The following is a 26,964-nucleotide window of genomic DNA, read 5'->3' as shown; positions in this document are numbered from 1 at the left end:
CAAGGCCCTGGAAGGAGCCTCTTCTATATGCAAAACTGCTTAAAAATCAATTCTAACTTGGAACAAGAAAGTATGAAGGGCACATACATGTTTTGTCTTTAAGACAGCTACAACTCTTACTTTCCAAAGACGGCATTTTATTCATTTTTCTCATTTTATTCAGTTTTCACAAGTTACCTGCTTTGCAACAGACAGCTAATTGTTTTGAAAGATTTTTTTTTAAAAAAGTAGACATTTTTATTCCTCAGTGAAAAACTTGCTTTTGAATGAAATTTTACAGGCCATTAATCTAATGCAGACTCACAGAATTCAGGGAACTAGTTAACTTAAAAGAGCAGCTACTGTGCATGCTCTACAATTGCTCTTCATCAAAATTGTCAAAAGATTTTTAATATGCAGTTACCACACAGATTAAAAGCTCTCAAAGTATTTCTCCATATAAGAGGCCACCATTCCACAGTGTCATTATCTGCTATTAATATTTCAATTAGAGAGTATCACACTCCTCTGAAGAAGCGCAACTGCTCGCAAAACAAGTCCCAGTATTGATAATGCTCCAGGAGTATGACACAGACGTCCTATTTTTGTTCCTACATTTAATTACCTCCTATAAACAGCTTTTGAAATTTTTAAGGGAAAAGCTCATTTCACACAGAAACACGCGTTGACTGACACCTCCCAACCACCCTGCTTGCAAGGGGTGAAGGCTGCAGGCACCAACGCCGGCCCTTCTGCACAGCCAGGCTATGACCTCACTCACCACTACCTGATGTTACCAGCCATTCAAACAGGTCAGTCCATCACAGTGCGCCCCGTCAGTGCTCCTAAGGATGTCAGACAGAAATGCCAGCACTTTTGGGGCATCAGCGCTAGCGCAAGCAAGCCTCACACGTGCTTTCTGTTGCATCTGACCACAGGATCGAGCTCAAACCATGTGGCCATGCAACAGCCCATTTGGTGTGAAATGCTCTTTCAAGGCACAATTCCCTCTTCTTATCTGAGAAAAAGACACTTTATTATGACAGGTCTTACAGTCCCATATTCATTATGCCAAGCTTATAATCAACTTTCAGTGCAGTTGATATACCTAGAGCCACCTCTCAAAGGACGGACCTTGCCAAGCTGATGGACAGCAGTTACCTATCTACAGTACTCATACTAACCTCACATTAAACAACAAAAAGTTAAATTACATTTAATTTCTGTTTGATGCTAAATAATTACAATAATTTGCATGACTTTTTTTTTTTTTTTTTTTTGAGACGCATAAAGGAATTTAGCATTTAAACATATCAAGGGGAGGAAAAAAAGCTTGAGGAATAAAAGCTTAAGAGCTTGCACTGGCTTATGCAGCCACTCTCTACCATTTCCAATATTTCTCTGTTTAGGGCTTTTTCCATCAACATGCAAGGCTTTCAAGCACACGCTTTCACACTGTGTGCTGACTTCTTGGTGATTTGAAAGATGTAACCCTCAAATGCAGTTATTATTCCAGACTTCAGCCTCGTATCTCCATCAGCCCCCTGTAACAAGCAGTCTGAACAGCCAGCCTGCTCACACTGGCTCCTCCAGTGGGGCTTTGCCACCAGTTAGAACCTCTGTCAGAAAAAATCATGGTGATATAGAAGGTAAAAGGTGCGCAGCTCCTTGCAGGGAGAGGAAAGGTAGTCCTTCCCATCTCTGCAAGCTGTACCAGCAGCTACTTACATCAGCATTCATTGTATTTTATTGCATTTGAAGCTTTGCAACTTTCTGTACAGAAAACCCAGCAGTGCTGAAGGTTACAACACCTTCATTTTGGCCACAGTACCACCTCCCTCCCAAGGCACGCGGGGACATCTGGCTAATGTCTCTGTGCCCTGATGCAACCTGTGACCAGTGCAGCTGTACCAGCAAAAGCCCACACTCTGCTCCAGACACAGTTACTGGCATTCCAGATTTTGCCTGGGGAAACAGAAAAACTTTGTTTTACTGAATAAGCTGTTCTTCTGCAAGTGTTTCCCTGCTCATGCATGTGGCACCTTTGCAAGGGAGTGCTTTGTCCAGCACGACAGCTCAGCAGCCAAGCCAGCCCCGTGTATGTTCAACCTGGAGAAGACCAGTGTTCAGGTAAAAAAAGCAGTAGCTAACAGTCAAACCCAAGGCAGAGAGGAGTGATGTCAATATGAAGAGGGACACCCAGAACAACTCACCAGGGTCACACCACCTACACCTCAGTGGCAGCAGTGACGTTTCTCCAGGGGGAGCAGGCGTTTTGCCAGCCCTGCCTTTCCCTAGTCCTGCTGCTGCTGCACATGCCAGGGACCAGCAGGAAGAAAAGGTCTCAGCATCTCACCCTCCAAACCACCACTGGCCAAACTAGAGGAGCATGCTGTAAACCCATTTTGACACAGACCCCGACGCATTTGCAAGCAACGGATCATGCCCACAGAGATGCTGTTGGCAGTACGGCCATGCCAGCCACGCTCTGCCCACTGAGCCACTGCGGTGGTTCCCGCGGCTCTCGGCCTCGGTCCCCATCGTCGCAGCCCTCAGCAAAACCATATGCCGGCTGACAGCCAGATCGCGCTTGTAAAGATGCCTTCTCCTTTACAGCAGAGGGTAGCAGCTTGGAAGAATTTGAACTGAATAAATTGGACCTCATTGCTGAATTACAATCATTTTCTGTATATGTATGTGGATATGTACACGCTTTTCTTTTAAGGAAGAAAAAGAATGCTTTGAAAATTGGATTAGAAGACTGGGAAGTAAATCATGGTTTTCACCTGTCACTAGAATATTTTATGACTGGTTTTAATGAGCGAACATTGAGAAAAAAATTAAATTATTTTAAAAATGGAGATGGAAGAGATGGATAGAAAATATGCTACACTTAATAGCAAAAATCCCAATAAAGGTCATTAAATCAGTGTATAAACAACTAAGACCATATGACACTGTAGTAAAACCCTAACGGCCATGCTCAAGCTGAAATCCAGGCTACCTCATTGCCCACATATTTTGTTGTTTTACACGCTCTTCCCTGTATCTTCAAATATCCCTTTCCTCCCTGCAGTGCTGGATGCTTTCACATAATGACTTCAAAAGATCAACTGCAAAAATAAACCCATGAGAAACTACAGGCAGAATAAAGTTACACGCCTACAACCACACGCAAAGAACTCTGCTAGTACCTACCAGGCACTACCAATGGCAGCATCTGTAGCTCTTGAAACTTACTTCTGATTCCAGTTAGTTGCTCTTTAAATATCTCTATCATATAATTAGGAAGTATAGCATCATTGAGAGAACATGGATTTTGCATTTCTTGACCTTTTCCCTACTAATTTTCAGCAGACTATTTAATGTTAAAATCGTATACTGTGCAGTGCAGCGACTCCAGTTATGAATGCGCAAGTAGGACTGGCATATAGGTGGTGACGTTAATTAGCCCAAAAGCACTCCAACAGGCAGATTAGATGATATCTATATTCACACTGGATGGCTCTATTCGTTAACAAGATGTTATTTTGAAAAAATATGTCCAAGAAGCCCTTGTATATCTGCTGTAAGAAGCATTTCATAGCACAAACGTTTATTTTTCAGTTATCCAGGTTATATTCAATTGCCAAAAAGCCAGCATTTACTGCTTGCTCTGCAGGCAGCCTGTTCACTGGGATACATTCAGTAAAGAAATTACAAGCTCATCTCTTCACTGCATTGGTCCTGGTTTGCAGAAAGTGTAGTGCCAGTAACAGTTTATTTTGAAAGTCACCTTGATTCTGTGTAATTCATAGACTGTTGCATCCTTTATAAGCCATTTGGAATGGTACCACTGAACTTATTTTATAGAACGAGGTCTGATGCCAACTCATCTGTGATTTCCTTAGCCAGGACAGGTTAACGTGCTCGTTACAATACTGCCGTACAGAACTATCGGTTTCTGCTTTAAAAATAACCTGCCTAAGGCAGACAGCATCTTCTGGGTTGGCTTTGTAAAGCACTTGGCGTACGGGCCCTAATTATCAGGTGTTTTAGTACAAATCGCTAACAGGGAGCATCACCCGTCCCCTGCTGCAGCACACCATGCCTGGGCAGCCAGAGGTGGCAATCAAACCCTTGCCCGCAGCACAGCAGATTAAAAACTTAATCCCAAATTCATTGAACGCTCATAAGGCTCATTAACTTCAACCCCTGGTTTGTGTGTGAGAAACACTGGCATAAGATGCGAGGTCAGGAGGTGACTGAGCTTTGCTTTCATCTGGCGTAACTTAGTTTTCTCACGCTGGTGAAGCTCACGTCACAGAGGGTAACTCAGTGACCTAGGAGATGCGCATTTCCTCGTGGAGTTGCAGGGTGTTTAGTTACATCACCATGTTACCAATGTGCCAACAAGAAAAAAGAAAAACAAAAGGTTTTAACTGTTCCCTCAAGGTCCTCCTTCAGAAACAAGTTCAGTGCAGTTTTTAGGTCCAGCTTTCCTTTTTTTTTTTTAACCCAGTCTAACTTAAAATATCAAGTAATGTTAGTAATCATGGTTAGACGTTCCCTCAGACAGCGAAATGCCAGTCTCAGAAAGCATACTCTGTCAGAAAACAGTCAAAGCAGAAGCATAACAGAGCCAAACGCTCTTACTCAGCCTTACACAACTCAGATGGTGTTTTGGGTAGGATGGGGGATGTAGTTTTCTTGCCTAACGCATTTTCTGTGAAACATCAAACCTCTCTTAGCAGAGCACAAATACAGTGATAGGAAAGCAAACGTCAAAGGTTTATTACAAAACTATGGCACCTTTTTTTCTTAAAAGCAATCCTGATGTAAAGCAAAATATCATCACTTTTTTGGTTATTTCCTTTAGCAACAGTAACTGTCAAATATTTTCTTCCCTGGATGGCGATAACCCCATTTAAACCTTGCTATGTTCCACCACATCTGCAGCTTTAATGCAGTATTTCGTACACTACGATAAAGCCACAAACATGAAATCACTGTCTGTAATGGCATCTGTCATTCAGAAACTGCAAAGATGGGAACCTTGAAACTGGCAGACAAGTTTCTGGGAACACCAAGAGGGGACTGCATGTATGTATGTATAATTATGACATTTCTACTCTGTTACTGCCCAAATCTTGACTCTTTCCCTGTCTGCAAGGCAAGACACACAATCTTAGTGACACAAATACCAAAATATTTCATAAGACTCTGTGTATTCAATGCACTAAAACCTTTACCATAACTGAGCTGAATCAAGAATTACATGTCAGTGCCCGTGTATCTCGAGTGCTACTCCAGCACTGAGTGTGGGAGCCCCAGGTAAAGTGTTTGTGGTGGGACAGTATCTGCATGGTCTAAGCAAACTAACGTAATATGACTCTACTACAAAAATATCTCTAAAAATAACATCACTGGGTCTATGCTTACTTCCCCCTGCCTTCCGGCCTTGTGAAACTTTTTGAGACTGCTTCAGCACTCACATTGAAGACAAATAAGATTTCTGGTTGTGCAACTTGTCCCACGCAGGCAGCCTCATGGTGGAGTCCACACAAGGTACTGCATGACTCAAGACCTCCACCCATCCAACTACCCTGGCAGTAAAACTCTATGTTCCTCAGCTGAATTTCTACAACCTTTGGTGCCTTCAACCAAAGCGTGACTGAGTGGAATTTGGTTACACAACTCTTTTTCTGATGCAAAGGAACAATTACATTTTATAGCTCACTTTCTTGAGCTGCAGCATCTCTAAGGCTAACAGTTTGCTCTATCACCTAACGAGCAGATGCTACTCCAAACAGCCCCAAAAAAGCAGAGACACAGACTGACTGCAGAAGTTCCCAACTGCACAACCAGCTAATGCTCCGAGTCAAGTATCACATTGATTGGCATAGTACTGACCTGAAAGCAAAGGCCACATATCCTTTGCAAGGTACCATCTGCCCATCTTTAGACCCAAATGCCCCACTGGCACAAACACAGCCCATCGCCCGCCTCTGAAATCCATCAGTGCTTCAGCTGCGTGAGCACGAAGCAAACACCCAGCCTGCCACCTCTAACACTGCACCCCCATTTGCCTTCTTTCCTTTGTTCTACATGAACAAGGAGAAAAAGTTCCAATTTATCAAGGAAGGAAGGACCAAGCAACAGAAATGCTTATGCCCATCTGCTAAAACTGTTGAAGTTATGCTTGTTAAGACTAAATCATCTAAACGAAAACATCCTCACAAGTAGAAAAATTACTAAATAAAAGAAGGTTGTTCTTTCACTTGTACGCTCACTGAAATACCGTGGGTCTCGTTCCATATTGCTACAATGCAGAATGCTACAATGCTACAATACAAGAGCAGAAAATAGGGTGCTTACACTTAAGCCTTTTACTCTCGGAATTTTACCTAAAAAAAGTGAAATTATTTACATTTCATGTTCTTCCACGCTTTTCTAGAACAGAGTTGCAACTGGCTCCCTCAACACAGGATAATTAAGACTTTCAGCTTATAAATTGTGGGTGAAAATATTTCTCTTATTTCTGAAGCCCATCTACTTTCGTGACCTAAAATGTTTGAATAGATCACTTTAGACATAACGATCCTATGGATACTAACCTTTGAAGCACAACCAAAGACAAAATGGACGTGTAGAAAATGAAAACTTATGGTTTGGATTTTAAAAAGTTCTGCATATACATCCCACTGCAAAATACCATTCTTTAAAGGATATTTAAAGAGACACACTTGCGATGCCTGCATTTCTAGTGGTTCTGAAGACAGAGCATGCAAAATGGATCACTTTTAGAGATTAAATCCCTAAATCTATATTTGGACGCCTAACTCAAGGAGTTAGTGCAGAGGGTCTGAAGGCTCCTTTTTAGGCCACATTTTATATCATTTTCATCTTAGCCTAAAAATAAATGTAAAATGAATGAATCATTTTGTAGTCTTGGTGTTTGCAAACATCATCCAGCAGTGTTACCTTCTGGACGATCCTCTTCTCAGGGTGGTCAACCAGCCCAGGGAAGGAGCAGGATCAGGGGAAAAGCCCTGGCCCATTCCCTTCCTTCAGGCACTCGCAGACCAGAAAACAGCCCCAGCAATACAAAAACACCAGGAAAACAATCCAGAGGAATCGGTTTTCCCTCTGCAGAGTACAGCAACGTTCCTGAACAGCCTAGAGAAAGGGCAGAAGTGCAGCTGACAGACCAACACTGCAGGCTGAGCTGAACCCCTCACTGTAGGAAGAGTTTACCAGTCTCTGCGTACGACAACCAACTTCAGACGTGCATGGATCCCATCCCTGGGTAAAAAAAGAATTTTATGTTCCATCAGCTCTAATATGCATTGCCAAAAAAGGCACAAAAAGTATATGCAACGGTCCCAACAACTGACAAATATTTTCCAGCATTATCTGTGAATTTCCATCTTCAATAAGAACTGTGAAATCTTTGCAAACATCAGCCAAAGGAATGAAGAGGAGGTGGGGTGGAGTGGGCAGGACATGAACAAGGCAGTTAGTCTGTTTGCAGGACAACAAAAGAACCAGTTCATGCGAGCACTTTAAGTTCACCTGGGGATTGCATCATACCTTCAGATACAACATGCACACGGTTGCTCTTTACCTATCTCATTTCTCTGACCAGGCACGCAGAAATCTCCCAGCAGCAATGCCAGTCGCACATCTGCAACACTACAGGGTAAACGAAATATCACCCTCAACCTACTGCTCATGCAGAGCAGTCAGCAAACCACATACAGCACAGGTGAACTTCTGCCTACTTTCACTGCCTCTTGAAAGCACGCAGGTGATGTTCTCCTAGTCTTACACTTCAAATAGAAGAGCCCCACAGCAAATAACACAGCGAAGATCAGCACTACTGTTCACGCGGCTGGCACAGGAAAGAGAACGGGGCTAAAATCAGGGGTGCTAAAAGATACATACCACACACAGAAGGCTCCACTCATCTGCAAGACTCGCTCTTTCTCACCACAGCACTAGCTCCTTTGGGACCTGCCAGATTTACGATCAGTGGCAAATCCTTGGATTGCATGTGAATGTGTATCTGTGGTAGACCGGCGAGGCTGCATCAAAGTGTCATTCAGAAACAGCCATTTCAGCCCAGGCTCCCACATGCTCCAGGGACATTACAGTAACAGCTTGTTCTTCCTCCCTGCCTTGTTACTGAAAACTCTTCCTTGGCCATTTGGGAGCCCAGGGGTCTGCAGCTAACAGAGCTTACCCACCAGCAGCACAGAAACATCAACAAGTGTGTAAATTACTTGTTTCACAGCATCTGAAATGTCAGATTACTGGAAGGTTAATCATTTAGTATTTTTAAATGCTGTCAGGAATTCAGACAGGAATTGCAGGTTCCCGTTACAATTTCAGTAGTTTTCCTAGATGGACCCACTTCTTCTTTGTTCTCATCAATTAAGCGATTGCATTTTGCAGATTTAATTGTCGCTAAATTCCTTCTGTTCATAGAGTTCTGCTGTGTGCTCAAGAAACTTGAATTCGGTGCTAAACCAGAGTGCTTCCCAGAGTACAAACTCACAGCAGACTGAACTACCACCATAAAACAGAACTGTGCGTTGTTTGCAAAAGCACTTTATTTCTCGCTCACACACACACCAGAAAGCCATGTTTGAGAACGTGAAGGTTTCCCTTGGAGCAAAGCATTCCTGACACAGGACAGGATGTTTCTGGCATGAGCTCTCCTGATGCTGACTTGACATCTTCCTTGTTATGACTGTAAATTCCTATCACTGTAAACCTCACCAATGACTCATGAGAAAAAAAGCACATTAAAAAAAAAAACAAGGGAGAATGGAACACTTTTAGTGGTGGTGTCTGTAAACACAGAGTGATACACAGAGACATAAAATGTCTCAAATTCAAAAGCAAAGCAGGGCCCATTGCAGAAATAAAAGATTAATTTCTCATTCCTGACTGCAAGTATTTGGGGACAAAGATGTATGCTGAAAATTGTATGTAATCAAAGAAATCGCCACTTTAAAAATAACTTTACTGTGCATTGTTTGGGGAATCACTGTTGAACAGGATATCACGCGCATGCAGCTATGGACAAATAGAGTCACACCTTCAGTGTACAAAGTAAACCAAAGGGATTAATTCTCTACAGATATATCCAAATAAAGCATTATACTATCATGAAGATTTACAGATGCATTTTAATTAGTCTTCTACCTAAAAGCATTAAAATAACAACATTTCTTATTTATTAGAAATGGAAGTATCCCCTCCTGCCTCTGCTGTACTCAAAAACAGGACTATCGTACCGCTTCTGACAGCTGAATGTGTGTGTACCTCTGGCCACGGTATTTATACCTGTAAAACCACTGTAAATGCTATCCCTCATCTCCAAAATATCTATCAAATAGGAACTGCAGCTTTACTCTCTGTAGAAAACCTTTACTTGAATGCCACAGAACACTCTTTTCTATGTGAGTATTAAACACGTAACTATTTGAATAGTTCACAAAAGTTCCCAGGCACAGCTTCAGCCTAAAGCACGAACTAGTATCATGTTAAGGTATTTACCTTAAAAACCCAAACAACCAGAGCCGCACAGATCCTGTTTCTATCCCGACATGCAGTAAGGACCACTACTGTTTACTATGTCTTTGACTCCAAGCTTATTTTCCTAGCTGTGTTGAGCCCAATTCCGCAGCATCTTCCCCTGCCACGTAGGCAACTTTTGGTACAACTGAGCGATGTGCTCAACTGTACACCACCCCGGGGGGAAGAATTGATGGCTCTGCCTTTTCACAGCATGGCACAGGTGCTGTAGCCCCAGTGGACAGGAATAAGGAACTAGTTTAAACCCATTTTAAACCAAGGTTTACCTGCTCTCCAGGAACGGTCTCTCTGCAAGAGAACCCCACACTGGGGAGCAGGGCTTCTCCCACCCAGCACTCTGCCCAGACAGGGCCAGGGAGAGAGACAGGACAGAGGAACAGGATTTTGCAAATTCAAGTCACTGGAAAAAAGTCCTAATTGTAAAGCATGGAAACCAGCACACATGTGCAGCAAGTACCAGTCTTTTCAACATCTCTGAAAAAAAATACACCTGATCCCCACTTCAAAGCATTGCAGATGGCAGCATCACTTTTATGAACACTAACCTTTTCTTCTGGCAGAAAGGTAAGTCAACAGCACCTTGTGCATAAATGTCAGTGTAATGCTCAAAAATCGTAATATTGACATCTCTGAGATTGAGGACTCTCATTTAAAAATCTTCTGCAACAGCCTTTGCATTTTTTATAAGTTATAAATTGAATTTTATCTCGTAATATTGACATCTCTGAGGTTGAGGGACTCATCTGAAAATTTTCTGCAACAGCCTTTGCATTTTTAAAAAGTTATAAATCAAATTTTATCACTAAAAATGTTTTTAAAACACAAGGCAAGCTGGAAGACGGTGTTTTGCTTTGGGTTTTTTTTTTATAGTAAACTCAGTTCCCTTGTGGCATTTTAACCCAGCTGCAGGGGCACTGAAAATGACTGTAGAAGCAGTAAAAATCTATTTAATTGATTTTTATTGTTCAACCTAAAGAAAATGCTTTTGTATGTAAAAATGACAGCATTATACAGCAACTGTAGGGATGTTTTGAAATTCAAGTTTAAATAGCATAAAGCCATTAGACATTTTACTTTACTGATTTGCTTTTAAGGCAGACATAAAATTATACTGTATCTTCAAGTTCTTCCTACAGCACCAAATAATGTTATTTAAAAAGCAAAACCAACTTCGTTAATTTCCCTACATCCCCTAAAAACAAACACATCCTGAATTTAGCAGAAGACTAGCAATTTGTAGGAAATATGGTGAGACAGACAATATAATCTTGGCTTAGGTAAAAACAAAGAAAAATAACAAAAAAACCCACAGAAAAAAAGAAATAAAGAAAAATGGAAAAAAAATTTTAAAAGCAAAAAAATGAAGCTACAAAACATAACAAATCAGAAGCCAAAGCAAAAGAGGCTTCTCAGCATAGCCAAAAAGACCGCCTAGACTACATAGCACTGCACCACCAGAACCCAGATTTCCAGACCTTCAAAAAGACATCATCCCCTAAAAAGGACACTCAGAAATGGAGACCACTGAAAGGAGTATGGTGTGCGGAGACTAAAATGCTCCAGCGCAAAGTTTCCTATAGTCAGTTGTTATGGAATATGTAAAATATACCACTTCTGTGTTCAAATCCGTATGCTTCCCCTCCTTCAGAAATGACATCTTCAGGCAGACCCTTCTTTTTAAGCTATCACACAAAAAGGACAAGATCATGAGCTACATGCCACTTTTCAGAAGTACTACAAAATATTACAAGTAACCAATTAGCGTTTCTTTTGCTTTTAATATTCCTGCCTGCACACAATGCTCCTTTAAAGCTAATTGGACCACCATGACATTAATTAAGAAAACCCTCTAAATTAATCTAACACACTGCTGTGATAGAAATTTAAAATAATGCACCCTTTCCACAAATAATCCAGAACTTTATTCCATCCATTTAAACCAAGGCATCTTAGACATGGTTTTCTGGAAAAATTCACCTTTTCGACTTCAGTTTGGTTTGAGGTTTTGGTTTTGTCTTCATGGTAATCTCTGACAGCAAAGAGGCAAAATACCTGCACAGAGGTTGGTCAGTCCCACAAAACTCCCTTTAGATACGTTGTTAACCCTCAGAAACCTTGCCTACCCCACTGAATATTAATCCTGAATTGGAAATACTTAGCTGGTGGCCAAAGGCAATTCTATTGGTATAAAGTACGTAGTTTGAGAGCCTGTTTAAAAAATCACTTTTCCAGCATGAAAACACACAAAAGCTGAAGTTCCTGTATCGTCCCTCCAAAAAGATGTCTCAGCTGTACCGAAGAGAAAAGGAAACATTCGGCTGTGCATTCAAATTAGCTGTCAAGAAACACAAAACATAAATCTGACTTAATAGCATAATTTGGAAATGTGTTCTGGGCCCACCCTTGGCAATAACACCAGGGTTTAACTCACGTTGTAGCAATATTTAAAACAGCTCTGCAACTTTGGTTCTCCACCCAACTAAACAACAGAAAATTATGTTGTTAAATGAAAAACACCACACGTATTTAAGCGAGAGAAACCATCTAAACTTCTGACATTTTTCATCTTCATTTTTTTTTAATCCAAAAGATTTGTACAGCATTTTTTTTTAAATAACTTACAGGATCAAAAGGAAAATAAATGCATAGCTTCAAAACCTTAGAATATAACCTCCCCTTGTTGCGGAAGAGTTCAAAGTCATAAAGTGCTGCAGATATGAACACACATCAGACAAATAATCTAGTAACTAACTTATTTTTCTGGTTTATTTAACAATATTCCAGGCTTAGAACATTAAATAAAAATCTCACAGACAATGGGTAGGACTAACAATGGCTTTGTTGTTGGTTTTTTTTTTCCTTTTTCTTCTCCTTTTTTTTTTAAAAGAACGCTGACACACATCAATTGAACCGACTACAGTTTTATTTTGGATACCAAAAAATAAAAAGAAGCTGGAAAGAAAAGAGTAGTGCATTGCACCGATCTCAGTAAATCTGCTTGTAAGCATCACTGCGTATGTTTAGCCCTAGAAGGACAAAGATGCAAACAGGAGATGGATGCTGTTAAGAGGGGCAGGCTGAACACAGACCAGGGGAGCGGTGCTCTGGGCTCTGCCTTGGTTGTGAGGGCACGGCTTTGAATTATGCTCACGTGAGACAGGATCCACACACCTCACACTAACATTTGCGCAGCTTCTTGAGGGCTAGCAGCAGTGGTAGCAGGCGGAGGTGGTGTGAGGGGACACAACTGACACCAGCTGGTACTCAACGGATGTAAAAACCAAGAGGTCTTCCTGGCAGACTGCAGGGGTGTCACAGGAGCTCAGGTAACATCAAAAAGGGACCCCCTGTATCTCACTCCCTTCCATAACTTGATTATTCTACCCTCACAGACAGCCTATATATCTGCGAGAGTTTAGGCCAAGCCTGTGTTTTGTACCTTGGGCAATCACATACACCTCCTCAGTGGGTGTGGAGAGTAGCAAGATCCAACGGGATGCACTCTGTGTGTACTTTGTGCAAGTGCAAATTAATTTTCAGGGGGCTAGAGAGTGAAAACCCAGGCCTACTGACAGCCAAACACCGGCCACAGCACCTGTTAAATGCATTTTTCTCAGGATTAAACATGCCAGGTAGTTCACTGCTATTTACTTCAGTGCTCCTTTACTCTAACCTCTGTCCTTCCTCCCCACCCACCCACCCCTTCCTACTACCTACAAAGAACACAAGGCCTCAAACTTGCAAAAACTATTAAACCATAATATAAAGTCTGGCAATAGATTCAATTCTATCACAATTCTCATTTTTCTGTGCTCCTCCTGGCTGGGCCCTTTCTACAACCAATTGTCTATGGTCACCATCATGATGAAAAAAACCAACTTCTTCCTCTAGAAGAGTACTGGCCAGTCTTCAACAGACCTCTCTGGAAAGATTGTGCTTGACAGTCATAGACTATAGCCAAGGTGGGGGGCGAGACACCAGTAACAAAAACAAAACCCCAAAAACCTTTTGACTGTTAACTGGAAAATGCCAAGATGTCCTCCTCTGCACCTCAGGGAAAAATGCTGGCTGCTATCCCACTCTGTGCCAAGCGTGAACTCTACTCTTGTTTATGATGTGTATTTCATAAAGAGATGGGGGGGCTGGGGATGGTTTTCTTTCTTTTTCTTGTTTGCCGAGTTCTCAAAAAGGCTTAAAACACTTAAGCGTAGAGACATGAAGGAGCAATTACAATACACAACAACTAATCAGAAACAGTACTCAAACATTAGACTGGACGGGACTAAAGTCCACTCTACAAACTGAACCAAAAAGAGGAGAAAAAAAAAAGATGGTTTAAGTGCTAACGCAATAAGAAACAATCCTAAAGACTCACTAAATACATGTGGGGAAATGGAAGGGTCCCCTTCTTTTAAATATATTTACATAATAGTAAAGCTTTTTATTTTGCTTTTCTTGCCAACAAAATTTTCTAGCTACCCTGGGCGAAGTCCCCATTTAAATTAAGAGGTTAAGGATTTTGTAACTTAGACAGAATGTTAGACCCGCAGCCCGTACACGTCTCCCCAAACCCTCCTTCCCTCCCTCTCTCCGCCACTGCCGCTGAGGGGCCGATACCTTGCCCGCTTCGCACCGCATGGCATCAGCCAGAACGTAACAAAGCCAAGGTAACACAACGCCACCTCAACCCTGCACACTTCGTCACCACTTTGTCAAAGCGCAAGAGACTACAATCAGGGCTTGCCTAGACACATACACACACACACACAAAAAAAAGTTTTGCCATTTAGCTGCTGCAGTTAAATGGTAAAACCAGACTAACGTGGACACAACAATACCAGTTTAGAAGTGTTTATACCATTTACACCGCACTGGAAAGGAGAATAACTTATCCCAGTATAAGTGCATCCACACTACAGCCTATGCCAGCACAGTATCAGTTAAAATAAAAATACATCAGTCCCCTAATTGACAGAAATATACCAGCTGAACTTTTCTGGCATAGACCAGGCCTAAGACATGAGGTAGTGAAAACAGAAAATCAGGCTCAAGATATTTTTTTTTCATTTCATAGCATTGATACACTCTAAAAATATCCACTGCTCAGATTTATGGATTTTAAAAATGTTTTAAAATCCAAAATTTAAAGCTAACATCCTGAGTCACACAGGATTCACAAACAGAGGCATAAATCTTAAAAACTCCCTTGCTCGGGGTCCTAATTCAAGAAAATATTTTTGTGATAGAAAGCACATAAGCATGTGTTTGTCTCCCACTGAAGGAAGTGGAAAGGAAACACATGGGTAAGTGCTTTCTGAAATCTGGGCCACAGTCAGAAATCACGGTCTTTGTAGAATTTATTTCCTCATTCATTTCAGTGCTGTTTAATCACAAGTCATTCATGTTTTAAGACAGTGGGGAAAACATAGACAATGGAAGCTAAATCAAGTTTGTTACAACTGTTCAATATTTACAGCATTCAAAGCATAAAACAGAAGTATTTTTGGTAACTTAAGACAAATACTTTTTTCTTTGTTATTAACTGTACCGCAGCAGTCCTGTTAAACAAACCCACTGTCTCTGATATTAAAGAAATTGTTGTTTACATTTACCGAGTCATTTAAATTAAAAATCTGTTCCTGTTCCAAACCCCACTCTCCTTCGTCTTCGTCCTCCGGTTCAGCCTCAGACCCATTCCGACTGTTTTCGTACAAAAAGATCTGCTCATCCACATGAGCCGGCGCTAACCGGTTTCTCTTTGCACTTACAACATTAGCAGATGAACCAAAGAGGCGTTCAGGGAAGACCCTTGTGGCCAGAATACACCAGTATTTTTGAAGAACCTTTGGTAAAACTGGAAATAGCGCTAGTCTGTCAGACCACCACTTCAGTGGGTCTTCATTTAAACCGAGGACCTTTTGTGACTTGAAGTTGCTCAGCTCCTCAACGATTTGAGCATGCCATTCCTCCTGGTCTTCCACACCTCCTGTCTGGCAAAAGATCTCTGCAAGCATGTTGTTGATGACACTGGTAGGAGGAGGAGTAGAGGAGATGATGATTTTTTTTACAGGGGGCTCTTCTGAAACTGTGAAGAATTTCTCTTCAGTCCTAAAGGTATTTTCTTTTACTTTCTCCAGCAGGCTTTTTGCTTCTTCCACCACTCTGTTTTCAACCTGCTGCCGCTCAAAGGCTGAAAGAAAAGGCAGTTTTTTGTAGCGAGGATCCAAGAAAGTTGCAACATTGAGGAACATGTCTATCTCAGGGGTGTGCTGGTAGGTGGTTGACAGTTCTTTAGCAATCACCTCCTTTGCCATGCTGATTTCCTTCAAATCATTCTCTTTGATGTTCAGGGTAGTATTCAGAAGCATGTGGAGAAGTGGCTTCACCATACTTATCGTTGGGTACTTTGAAGCAGACATCATCTCCGCGACCTGCTTGAAAGGCTGCAGCAGCTCCACCAGCCCTTCAATTGTATTCCACTCACTGGATTCCAGCATGAGGTGGTGGTTGTTGCTGTCCTCCACGAGAACAGCCGCAATGACAAACTGCTGCTCCTTGAGGCGCTGCAGCATAGCGAGTGTGCTTCCCCACCAGGAAACCCGGTCGCTTACCAGCATGCAGTGGAGGATATTCTGCTGCTTCTGCTTCTCACTCAGCATGTACATCGCAACTGTAGACTGCTGAAAATACTCCACCAGTTTTCGGCACCTGGCAAGAAGGCTGCAGAGTTTGGGGAGCTGAAAAGCTTGTTGTATTCCTGCGTTAAAAGTGTGCCCCAAACAAGGCATCTGTACGGGAATATCTAGAAGGGAGCAAGCTTTCACAATGTCTTTACTATAATCTGTTGTAGCACCAAAGACTTTTGTATTGATCCCCCACTCAATGAATGTTTCATAAAGGACTCTCGTAATAGTCTCTGCAGTATTATCCTCAGGTACTTCAAATGTTTTTAAACACCGCGAGTTCACAGCCAGGCAGTTGGCAGGACTGCTGCTGAGAAAGTGAACCGCGACAGTTACATATGACCTGTTCTGGTTTTCACTCCTCCACATGTCTGTGGATATGCCACACCATAGAACCTCAGTGAGCTCTTTCAGCACAATTTCTCTAATGGCATTGTACTTTTCGGGAATAGCTTTTGTACAGAAGTACTTCCGGCTCGGAAGTTCATACCTGGGGTCTGCTGTTCTCAAGAGGGCCTTGAAGGTGGGTTCATCCACGATAGAGGCAGGATACATGCCCTCACAAATTAAGCTGATGACTGCAGATGTCAGTTCCTGATGCTTTTTGTTTTCATAGTTCTGGTAGGTCTTCATGATGAGGCTATCTTGCACAACCTGCTGTGATGATTCCGGCTTGATTTTTGAAAATGCGGTGGCAAAGGCTTCCCTCATTTGCTCAGTGTTACTTTTCACAAATTCGCAGAATTCATCGGGGTGATTTTTCTCAAGGTGGTAGGAAAGGTTGGACGTGTTTCCTGAATAGGCGATCTGTGCCATGCAAATACGGCAGTAGATCTTCTTCCACTGTAATATGCATCCTTCTGCATTGGTATCAAACCCAAAGTACTTCCACACTTTACTCTTTGCTCTCGGGTGAGCCACTAACTTTAGGTCTGATGGGGAACCTTCTAAACTTTTATTCTCCATTGCTTCTTGGCCACCGTCCCACCTTTTGATCCTTCACTCATTAATGAGTACCTGATAAAGGCAGTAAGATAAAGATACAATGAGAAAGCAAAAGTTTGACCACACTTAACTATGTGAAATTAACGTTTCTGCAAACGTATCAAGAAACCTACCTTACTAATAACATTTGCAAATTTAAAGATGAGATTTGCAGGAAGTGTGATCTACAAGAAGCCCATCAGAATGTCAAGAATTTAAAAGATTTTTAATATATCACATTCTGCTGTGAAATTGAGCTAGAAGACCCGAGTAAATCTTGCTTCTCAAATTACATAACTCTGGGTAGAGAAGGGGTACCACCACAAAGCTGACGCACTACTGTCACACAAACTGGTGATCTGCTATAACATTTTCCTGCCTCTTAAGTTATAGTTAGGGCTAGACCAACATCCTCTTGCCTAAGAGTTACTAAACTTCACTGTTAACATTTATTTCAATTGAAACCTGATACTGAAGGAGCAAAGGTTTTATTGTTTGTTTATTTTGAAAGAAGTTTTGTTAGTTGGATCAAACTGTTCCACCATTTGCTTAAAAAAAAAAAAACAACAAAAACAAAAAACCAGAAAAAAAACCCCAACTGTGATGCAAGTTATAGCATTATCTGCTCTTCTGAAATGTAAAAATGTTTTCTTACTGAAGTAAAAGGAGTTTGAACCTACATGCAGATCAACAATACGCATCTGACACCTTTCCTGTCCTCTTTCTGAAATCAAAGCCATCTCCTGAACTACTAGTTCACAATCATGGTTCCTGGAATAACAGTGCATTATAATTACAGGAAAAGCAGACATGGAAGCACTAATAAATATTATCCACATCAGCTGGAAAATAATTTTGCTGTATTTTCTTCAAAAGGCTGCAGAAGTCAGGAGGGGGTAACACTCTAGATGAGCATGGCGATAAGCCAAGACTTGGCAATCTGTACCTCAATATCTGCACAGGAAAACATTTCTTGTGCAGTCATGTGCAAGCACTACTTGAGCCCTACAGCGCCTCTGTGCACAGTGCTGGCAGCTGGCACCCACTGGAGCTGATTTTGCTACACCAAAAAGCCAAGCCACAGCAAAGCATGACTGCATGCTGACGCTTCTCCATTTCTTCCACGCCACCACCAGAGCGCCTGTGACAACAAGCCCTTCACCAGGGGCCTGGCCAGGACTGGGAAGAAGGAAGTAAATCAGTTAAACACAGATGCAGCCCCCTTCACAAAAATCCAGGGAAAGAGAGCAGAAGGGAAACATCGGGAGCATCCCTGCAGCCAGCCTGAAAGCAATGGCATTGCTCCTTCTCTGCCCATCAGGAGCTGCTCCTGCACCCAAGCCCAGAAGTCCCTGGGTGGTAAGACTGGCTGGTTGGAGGAGGAAGAAACAATCTGACTTGTTCGTATTGCTGCAAGGGAATATCTCCAAAAAATACGTGTGCAAGCTTCGCTGGTGTGCTTTCTGCTGTTGATGAATATTCCCAAGAAAAGCTATTTTCTCTCTGAACTATAGTTGGTATTTTGCAGCACTTTCTGAATGTCTTGAATGAAAAACCAAAGACAGGTTTACCAAGACTAAGCATATTCATTCAAACATAGCTGTTGGTTTAGAAACAGAACAAGAGATGCAGGGCAAACATTTTACCTAATTTGTTCTGTAGATTTACTTCTGGGTGTAGACCTGGGGTTTTTTCCCCTGAGGGGCGCAATGTTCTGACTGCCAGCAATGCCCTCTACAGTGATTCGTTCAGTGCCTTTTAAGCTGCCAGAATAAACTATTGATTCAACGTGGTAATGCTCCCTCATTCCAAAGATGTGCCTATCAACAACACCAAGGTATGCAATTCCACAAAAACTGATGATTTTGAAAGACAACGTGGCGTAATGTACAATGATGTAAACCTGCCACAGCATCAGACTGTGCATTAACAAGATATATTGTATCGGTATGTAGCGTTACTGTTTTTAGATCACTCCATTTCAATCCATGACCTGGTATCTTGAGGAGTATAGAGGCTCCCAGAATTTCACTAAATCCTACAGTTTCCTTTGCAGTTACGTGGCAGTTCCTAAAAGCAAGGAGGAAGCCACTGTAATAAAAGAGCTGATGCATCTTTAATATTTAAAATCAGTATGACACACCTTGGATCATAAAAAGTTCATCACACACTGATAAAATACAAGTTATTTTAGAGCAAGGGAGTGTTACAAACTCACCCCACCTTTCATTCTTATGTATGTTACAGCTTTGCCATCGTTGAGCTGGATCTGGCACTTGGCAATAGTGGCACAGAGTAGCATTGCCACAGTTAAGGACATGCCAACATAACACAGCCTTTATTATAATGCTGCAAACCACACTTCAGCTGTTGTAATAGCTCAAATATAAACTGCTAATCATCCCTGTCTCTCCTCCAGTGTTACACAGCATAACTGGTACTATGAAGGGGAAAAAAAAAATGGCAAAAACCAAACCAAAAAAACATACCTCCCATTTTTCTATCTGAAAAGGTAAATTTTTCCTCTTTTGGTGAACAGTGCTCATAGCCTAGGCTTGGGAACATCTGGAGTAGCTTCAACTCAGACCCAAACTGGACACCAGCACCTTGCAGAATGAAATCCCTTGTGAATGAAGCACCTCACCGCCTTTGGGAAATCCCACAGCTTGTTACAAGGGCAGCTGAAGGAAATGCTCTCTTTCAGCTTGCTGAACTTTCCATGATAAAAAAACCAGCACTACTTTGGTTTGGCGAAAAACCCTTCTGCACACAAAAGCCTCCAGGCTAACAAACGTGCCTCTTCCTTTTTCCCTTGAATTCCCACCCACATTGAAACACAGTGCAGGTTTGGAGAAGCTGCTGTTTTCCTCGCCGTGCATGCCTTTCCACGCAGCTGGCCAACACCACCAGCTGGTACCAGGGCTGAGGCTTTTAAGAGCCTGCAGACAGGATCCTCTGCTGGCCTCGCAGCGGGCTTAGCTGCCACAGGAGGAGGAGGAGGAAGAAAGGCCCAAGTTTCCTTGCCCTAGCACCTCATCTCTGCTTTCCCTGGGGCAGGTTGTGCTGCCTCCTCACACCTCTCAGACCCCTCTTCACTCTCCTAACACAAACCTGTGACTCCCCTCGCCAGGGCAGGGCCGTAACATTGAAACACCAGCAACTAGATACGTTGCAAAGGGCAACAGTGCTACCCCTTGCACCAGGCAGGGCTCGGTTTCCCCAGTGGCAAAGAAAATAGGTTCAAAACCCACACGAGAGTCACTCGGATTGTGAAACCAAGCATGGGAACGTGAGGAAACGTGGGGCGTGTAGCCACCGTGCAACCTTAGCTCTGCCCCCTTGTGCACACACAGCGATGGCACCCTCCCTAATTACACGGTAGGTATCGTCGTCGCACAACCCTTGCCTCATTCAGCACAGGGGCAACCATAAAATGACTGTTTCCTCACTTCTGAGACTATCTAACTCTTAGGTGCGTGCATGGGGGAGAGGGATTAATTGTTAGATGCAACTTCATTTTTGCCTGCCGTCAGTCCTTCCTACCTGGTTGATTCTCTACCCACCTCTGGATATTTTACAACCTAGCGCTCATACAGCTTTGACCAGGAAGTGCTCAGTCTATCATTATACTTTAATCATTAAAAAAAGCCCTCGATACGTGAATCAAATTAAAAGATGCATGTTCCCAAATTATTTCTTCACAATTAATTGTAAAGAAACTTGGTACAAATTATGATACTGAACAACTAGAAATTGGGGCAAATGAAAAATATGTATGAAATTTCAATCACTTAAGGACGGGAGTAGTCTTTAAGGCCTTCTAAACTTCAGCCACATTACCACCTTCTTCAGAGCCAGTTCTCCACACATCACAGGTACCAGATTTAACTACAAAGACTTCTAAACTACAAAACATTCAGCATTTATTCTTCCTCTACCTCAAATTTCAATGAAACATGACCAGCAGAAGAGAAAAATGCAGGAGGAAGATGCCAAATAAATTCCTTGATAAGCTCTTAAAATACCAAAAGAGACTGTATGACCATTTTTGTTATCAGTAGGATGACTTTCAGTGACCACATTTCAAGTGTTAATATCCTGGTGTCACAAGTAATACTAATTTGACTTTTACTAATCCACTGATTAGATTTTTCTTTTTAAAAAGCTGTTTATATCAGGATCTTTAGTCATGCAGGGCTTTTTTTTCCCCCCTCAAAATAATTAAGATTAAACACTGTAAAAAAACTAAAACAATACAGGCAGTAATTTCTAATGAAACTAGTAATTATTTAGACCACTGAAAACTAACACAGTTTACACTATGTATCAGCAGTTACACTGTCTGTGCAATTGGTACTTGGAAAAATGTTTTAACGTAAGTTAAACATAAGTTCCCCTTTACTTCTGCTGATTTTAGTTAGCGAAGCAATCACTGACTGCACTCCGTTTACCCTCCCAGCTCTGTATTTCCGTTCCCTGAGCTTCAAGATCAGAATATCAGACCAACTTCCAATACTCTTTATTGGGGGAAGGCTCACTTCGATAGCAACTATTACTAATTTTTCAGTTTGCAACTTGAAACAAACACTAAGTTTTTGCAGTGAATCTAGATTTCAGAGCTCAAACCACCCTCTTTCCCAAAAAAAACTGTCTTGAATCCCACATATAAAAATTAGATGAACCCCCGGTAGGATGTGGCAAAACAGATGGTCACTTTTAAAAGCCATGTGAAAGCCCATGTGCTGAGAGCGTGCAACTCTAAGCTCGGGTAAAGAAAAAGAAAAGAAAAACAAAACAAATTTGGTTTAGTTGGATTGAAATCCACAACGCTTCTTCCTGGCAAGTGCAAGAAAGCAAGCTTTTCTTGGAAAATTTGGAGGCCAAAGGGCTGCATCAACACCAGACCCCTTTGCTCACCCGCAGAGTTCAAGGACGAGCCACCAGGCATCCCTTTGTTTTAAACCTTCCATGGGAGAGCTGCACCACGGGCGCACGAAGACCGGGAAACCTGACAGGGGAACTGGGGCCAAGGAGATGGGATTGGAGGCCTGGATGACTGCTGCCCTGCTCTTCCCAGCCCCATTTCTTCCCTCTAGGCTCTCCCAGGGAAGGCACCCCGACGATAAAACACCTGTACTTGTGAGAGTTACAGACTCCCTTTCAAAAAGATACAGAAAATTTTAAACATACGCACTTTTCTAGATTACTATCTGGAAAATGTACTTGATGTTTTCTTAGTGCTAGTGTAGTTTACTGATCCAAGCTTTAATTAAGCATGCTCTAACCAACACTTTTGCTTTTTGTTGCACTGCAGTTGCTATTTTGAAGTTATTATGGAAACAAGGTTAGTCTGCATAAAAAAGTTCCCGTTGACAAGCTGATTCACTTTTTTAAGCAACGGCCGGACACAGCAAGTCAAAGCAAGGCAGCAGGTAACTGCCAAGGGGCAACTCCAAGCAAACAAGTATCCTACGAGGAAACTACTTGTCCCTGGAAGAAACCAAGTTAGGGCTGAAAGAAAAATTTTCACAGCTGTCAGATCTGCCCTGGTCCTACTCAGGCAGCTGACATTTCCCAGGTTGGATCTTCACTGCCTTCCTCCAGCACTTCCAAATTCAATACTTTTTTTTTTTTTTTTTTTAATAGCTAAGAACAGACTGCAAAAAATACTCGGGTCACATTTTTGTCATGCTGTTTCTCTGTAGTTCGAAAAAAAGATTTGGAAAGTGTTACACACCCTAGGCACAATACCCAGCTTTGCTCTGCCAAGAAAAACTAACGCTAGAAAAATGCTCAGATGACTTCAAACTGTAGGCAGATATGCCCTTTCTGTCACTAGGGTTCTCTCATTTGTTTAGGGGTTTTATCACTGTCTTTTGAGAATGAAAAAAAAGAATCCCGGCCTATCACAGAAGGATCAGGAATTAATAAAAAGCAGACAAAATGCTACCCAAGGATGCCATGAGTGATGAAATGCACAAATATGCTCTTGCTGTGTAGTGTACCTGTCCCACCTCCTCTCCAGTACTTCAGATATTCTTTAAAACAATATCCTCGCCTGCTTACCGAAACACCATGCTCTCCCAAGACTTTTTTTTCCCCCCCTGTTCCACTGGTTAAAACTACTGACAGAGCCACAAAGGCTCACTTGCTGCCGAGCAGAGAAAGTTAAAGGCACTGACTTGTATGCAGTTGTACGCTCAGCTCTGATGATACATTGCGCATCCGTCCGGACACGTAGTTCGCTGTAAGTTTACAAACTCGGAAACATTTTAAAGTTTTCAAGTGTAACATGAGGAAAGAGGAAACTCAGATCTCTTGTTTTCTGGCAAACTAAACCTTCCCCTAGCAAGCATTAAACATGCTGTTGACCCAGATCGGAAAAGGGCAAAACCGTAACTTCTCCATCAAATGACGGATCTGAGGACCCTTGGAGAAAACTACAAGTGTCACTCACCCGTCAGCTTGAAGGCTGCGAGCGAGTGACAGCCGGTATCGAAGTTTAAGCTTCCAGAGCGCGGGTGCGCGCCCCTCCCGGGCGGCCGGGGCAGGGAGGTCAGGGCCGGCGGTCCCGAGGCGGCGGGGCGGAGGACCGGCCGGCGGCGGCGGCAGGAGCGCCCGGCCAGCGGCCCGGCCAGCGGGAGGCTGCCCGCCGCTCCCCGCCTGCCAAGCACCTACCTGGGGCCGAGGGAAGCTGCGGCCGCGCGGCTCTGAGCCGAGGTCTGAGGCGAAACCGTCAGAAGGCAGAAAAGAGGAAGAGGAGAAGTGGGGACCCCCGGCCCGCGGAGCCCCCACGCCGCCTCCCGAGGCCGCAGTCAGGCCGGCGTGCAGCCAGCCGCCCGTCCCGGGCCCGGCCCCCCGCCCCGCCCCGCGTCCGGGGCGGCCGCGGGCCGGGGGCCGGACGGGGCGGTAGGGGCCGGGGCCTGACGGCCGCCGGCGGCGGCGAGGGCGGGGCCCGGCGCGGCGGGGGCGGGAAGGGCGCCCCGCCAGCCGCAGCCCCCCCGGGCCGTTGCCCTCGGGCGGCGCGGCGGGCCCGGCCCGGCCCGTGGAGGGGGGCGGAGGAGGAGCCCGGCGGCGACGCCCGGGCATGGGCCGCCGCGGTGCCTTAGCCGCTGCCCCGGTGCGGGGGGAGCGGCGCGGCCCGGGCCCCCCTCCGCAGCGGGCCAAGGTCGTGGCAGTGCTGTGCTGTGCGGCCCGGGCAGGCCCCGCCGCTCCCCGGAGGTCCCGGCCCCGCGCTCCCGGGCAACCGCCGCCCTCCCCGGGGCGGGTGGGGGAAGGTGCGGCAAACTTTCCCCTCTTTGCGGCGGGGGCTGCCGCCCCGGGCCCGGAGCCACCCCCCGTCCCGCAGCCGCCCCGCCCCGCGGCGCCGGCTGCGATGCTCACCTGGGGCCGGGGGGCTGCGCGGGCGGAGGCGGCGGCGCAGCTGGTGCAGGATGACGAGGAGGCCGATGCAGTACACCCGGAGCAAGGGCACCAGCGCAGACAATAGCGACATGGCCGCCTCCCGTCCCGCGGCAGCTGGCTCGGGGCGAGGCGGGGAAGGAGCTGGCCGAGCGGCCGGCCTGTGCGTGGCACGGTGGCTCGCCACCGCCGCCGGGCCGGGCCGGGGGGGCGCGGCGCGGCCCCCACCCAGCGGAAGGGAAAGCGCCGCCGCTGTCACAGCAGCGCCGGGGCGCGCCGCGGCTCCCGCCCTTCTGGGCATGTGCGGCGGGGGAAGGGCCGCGCCGCGGCCGGCGCGGGGAGGGAAGGGGCGGCGGCGGGCGGACCGGCGGCCGGCCGCGGCGGGGCGGTGGCTCGGCCCCCGCCGGGGCGCCCGGGGAGCTGGGGAGGGGGCGAGCGGAGCGGCGCGGCGGCGTGACTCAGCAGCGAGCGGGGGGGGCGGCGTGACTGGCAGGCGGTGTGACAGGCCGCCCGGGGAGGCGGCCAGCGCCGGGTCTGTTACAGCGACGAGCGGGGCTAGAAGCGCCGGGGCGGGGACGGGGCGGGCGGCTCCCGCTCGAAATGCCGCGGCTGAAGGCGCCCGCTGGGCGGTTGCAGGGTTTGCCCTCGCTGGCACAGACGAGGGGCCGGGGCGGCTGCAGCTGTTGCGGAACCCGCAGGCACCGCCGGGCCTGGGTGCGACCGCTGGCACCTGGGGCACCCGCCGCGCGTCCCCCCGCCTGGCCGCGGCTCTGGCAGGGGCAGGTCCGGCCGTCGCCAAGCGCCGTGTACGTACGGAGCCTTCCTACCGGCCTGACTGCGCGCCCTTGCAGTCACGCTTGGCGTACCACGCGGTTTATTCCGAAGGTTTATTGCTGCCAGTTTAAAATCCTCAGCCTGACTCTTTAAGACGCCGAACGCCGGCGACAGAAGACCGCGTCCTCCCTAGCGGTCCCTCCGGTAGGTGGCCGGTTCCGGCTGCGGGCAGCGAGCCCGGGCCCCGGCGGCGCGGGCTTCATTCACAGAGCCGGCGGCTTTGCATAAACGCGGATGAGCCCCAGTACCGGGGCAAGGCAAAAAATGGGAGCAGGCCTTCCGCGGGAGGAGACGCTGACCTACATAGTCGGTTTCAAATCCTTCGGTAAGGTTTTGGCTTGGGGAGCCATGCAAAGTTCTGGAAGTGCGTTTGAAACGCAGTCTCCTCCTCCCCTTTATAAAAAAGCAAACGTACTTCCTAGAAAAAATACAATTAACGATATACTTCTTCAATGTCAGATTAGATCGCTCAGCAGAACTGACTTTCTGTCTTCTGTCAGAAATATGCATACAGTAAAAGCGGTGTGTAGTAGCTCCAGGACAAACCCAATCATTTAATTTTATGTATCTCTGGTGAATGTTTTTTTTTATTACTAACGCATGGAATTATGCAAATGTAAATAATTAACATCATGAAGTCACATCAATAAAGGATTCATTATTAATGCATATTCTTCACAACCGTGCGCGGAGTAGGTAGAAAGAGCATCACATAAAATGACATGAAAGAAGAAACACTATCATTTAGTAAAGTTGAATTCTTTCAGCTTATCTCAGTAAAAATCAAATCTCTACTCCTTTATGTTGTTTACATCCTTTTCTCAGAACTACAGCATTAATGAAAACCCTTTGCAACATTAAACTGAAACTTCCTACAGTATATTTACACAATCTGTATATAAATAATGTAATTGCTTTCACACGTTTTCTAGAATAAAATCAATTGATAAGGCGATAAATACTCCTCTACCTTTTCTCAGATGACACTATCCAAAGAGTTGACTAACTGGGGAACAACCAATGGGTTAACATTATGGTCTTATTGGTCCCACTACTTTTTCACAAGGTGTTAAAATTTTCAACCCTCTGTGGTTCATGAGTACAGCCTCACAGAAAGGATGAGGAAAATTTGTTTCAACGCTCTGTTAATGTTAATTATTTTTTCTAAAGCCTGATGGGGCACAGAGGAGAAATGAAAATATTAACAGAAGACTGTAGGTCTTTTGATTCTTTTCAAATAGTGTGTTAGAATACATCCTAATTTAAATTGATACACCCTTTAACTTGATTTTTCAATAATCACCATCTTATTGATACTTTGGGTTTTTTTCTTGCAATCGTTAACAGAAACCTCGAGTATTTGGGCTGGAATCTTGTCCATCTACTTTAAATACTTCGCTGAGGCATTATTACCTCAATGAAATCTTAACTGTCTGAGCCCTGCAAGGGATGAAAGGAGCAATCTAATTCCCTCAGCTTTGCTGTACAGGCAGCGGAC

General features: G+C 44.6%; 2 protein-coding genes across 4 annotated transcripts in view; both read right to left on the bottom strand.

Annotated features, from left to right (window-relative positions):
- The window catches only part of DHRSX (dehydrogenase/reductase X-linked), a 168,454-nt gene extending 143,514 nt beyond the window's left edge, over window positions 1–24,940 (bottom strand). The window contains exon 1 of the mRNA XM_055801434.1: window positions 24,615–24,940. Within this exon, the coding sequence (XP_055657409.1) occupies window positions 24,615–24,933 (319 nt within the window). The 5' untranslated portion in view covers window positions 24,934–24,940. The remainder of the gene's footprint in view (window positions 1–24,614) is intronic.
- The window catches only part of ZBED1 (zinc finger BED-type containing 1), a 59,688-nt gene continuing 45,027 nt past the window's right edge, over window positions 12,304–26,964 (bottom strand). The window contains exons 1-2 of one of the 3 annotated variants that reach the window (XM_013296468.3): window positions 23,689–24,568; window positions 12,304–17,264 (exon numbers count right to left, since the gene is read on the bottom strand). In XM_013296468.3, the coding sequence (XP_013151922.1) occupies window positions 15,126–17,213 (2,088 nt within the window). In that variant the 5' untranslated portion in view covers window positions 17,214–17,264; window positions 23,689–24,568 and the 3' untranslated portion in view covers window positions 12,304–15,125. Of the gene's footprint in view, window positions 17,265–23,688; window positions 24,569–26,964 lie in introns of those variants that run through there. The other 2 variants (XM_055801431.1, XM_055801432.1) reach the window with 2 other exon arrangements.

The sequence above is a fragment of the Falco peregrinus genome, chromosome 4, assembly GCF_023634155.1.
Source record: "Falco peregrinus isolate bFalPer1 chromosome 4, bFalPer1.pri, whole genome shotgun sequence".
Classification (NCBI taxonomy): domain Eukaryota; kingdom Metazoa; phylum Chordata; class Aves; order Falconiformes; family Falconidae; genus Falco; species Falco peregrinus.
Note: the sequence above shows the minus strand (reverse complement) of the source record. Positions and strands in the feature narration are given on the sequence as shown.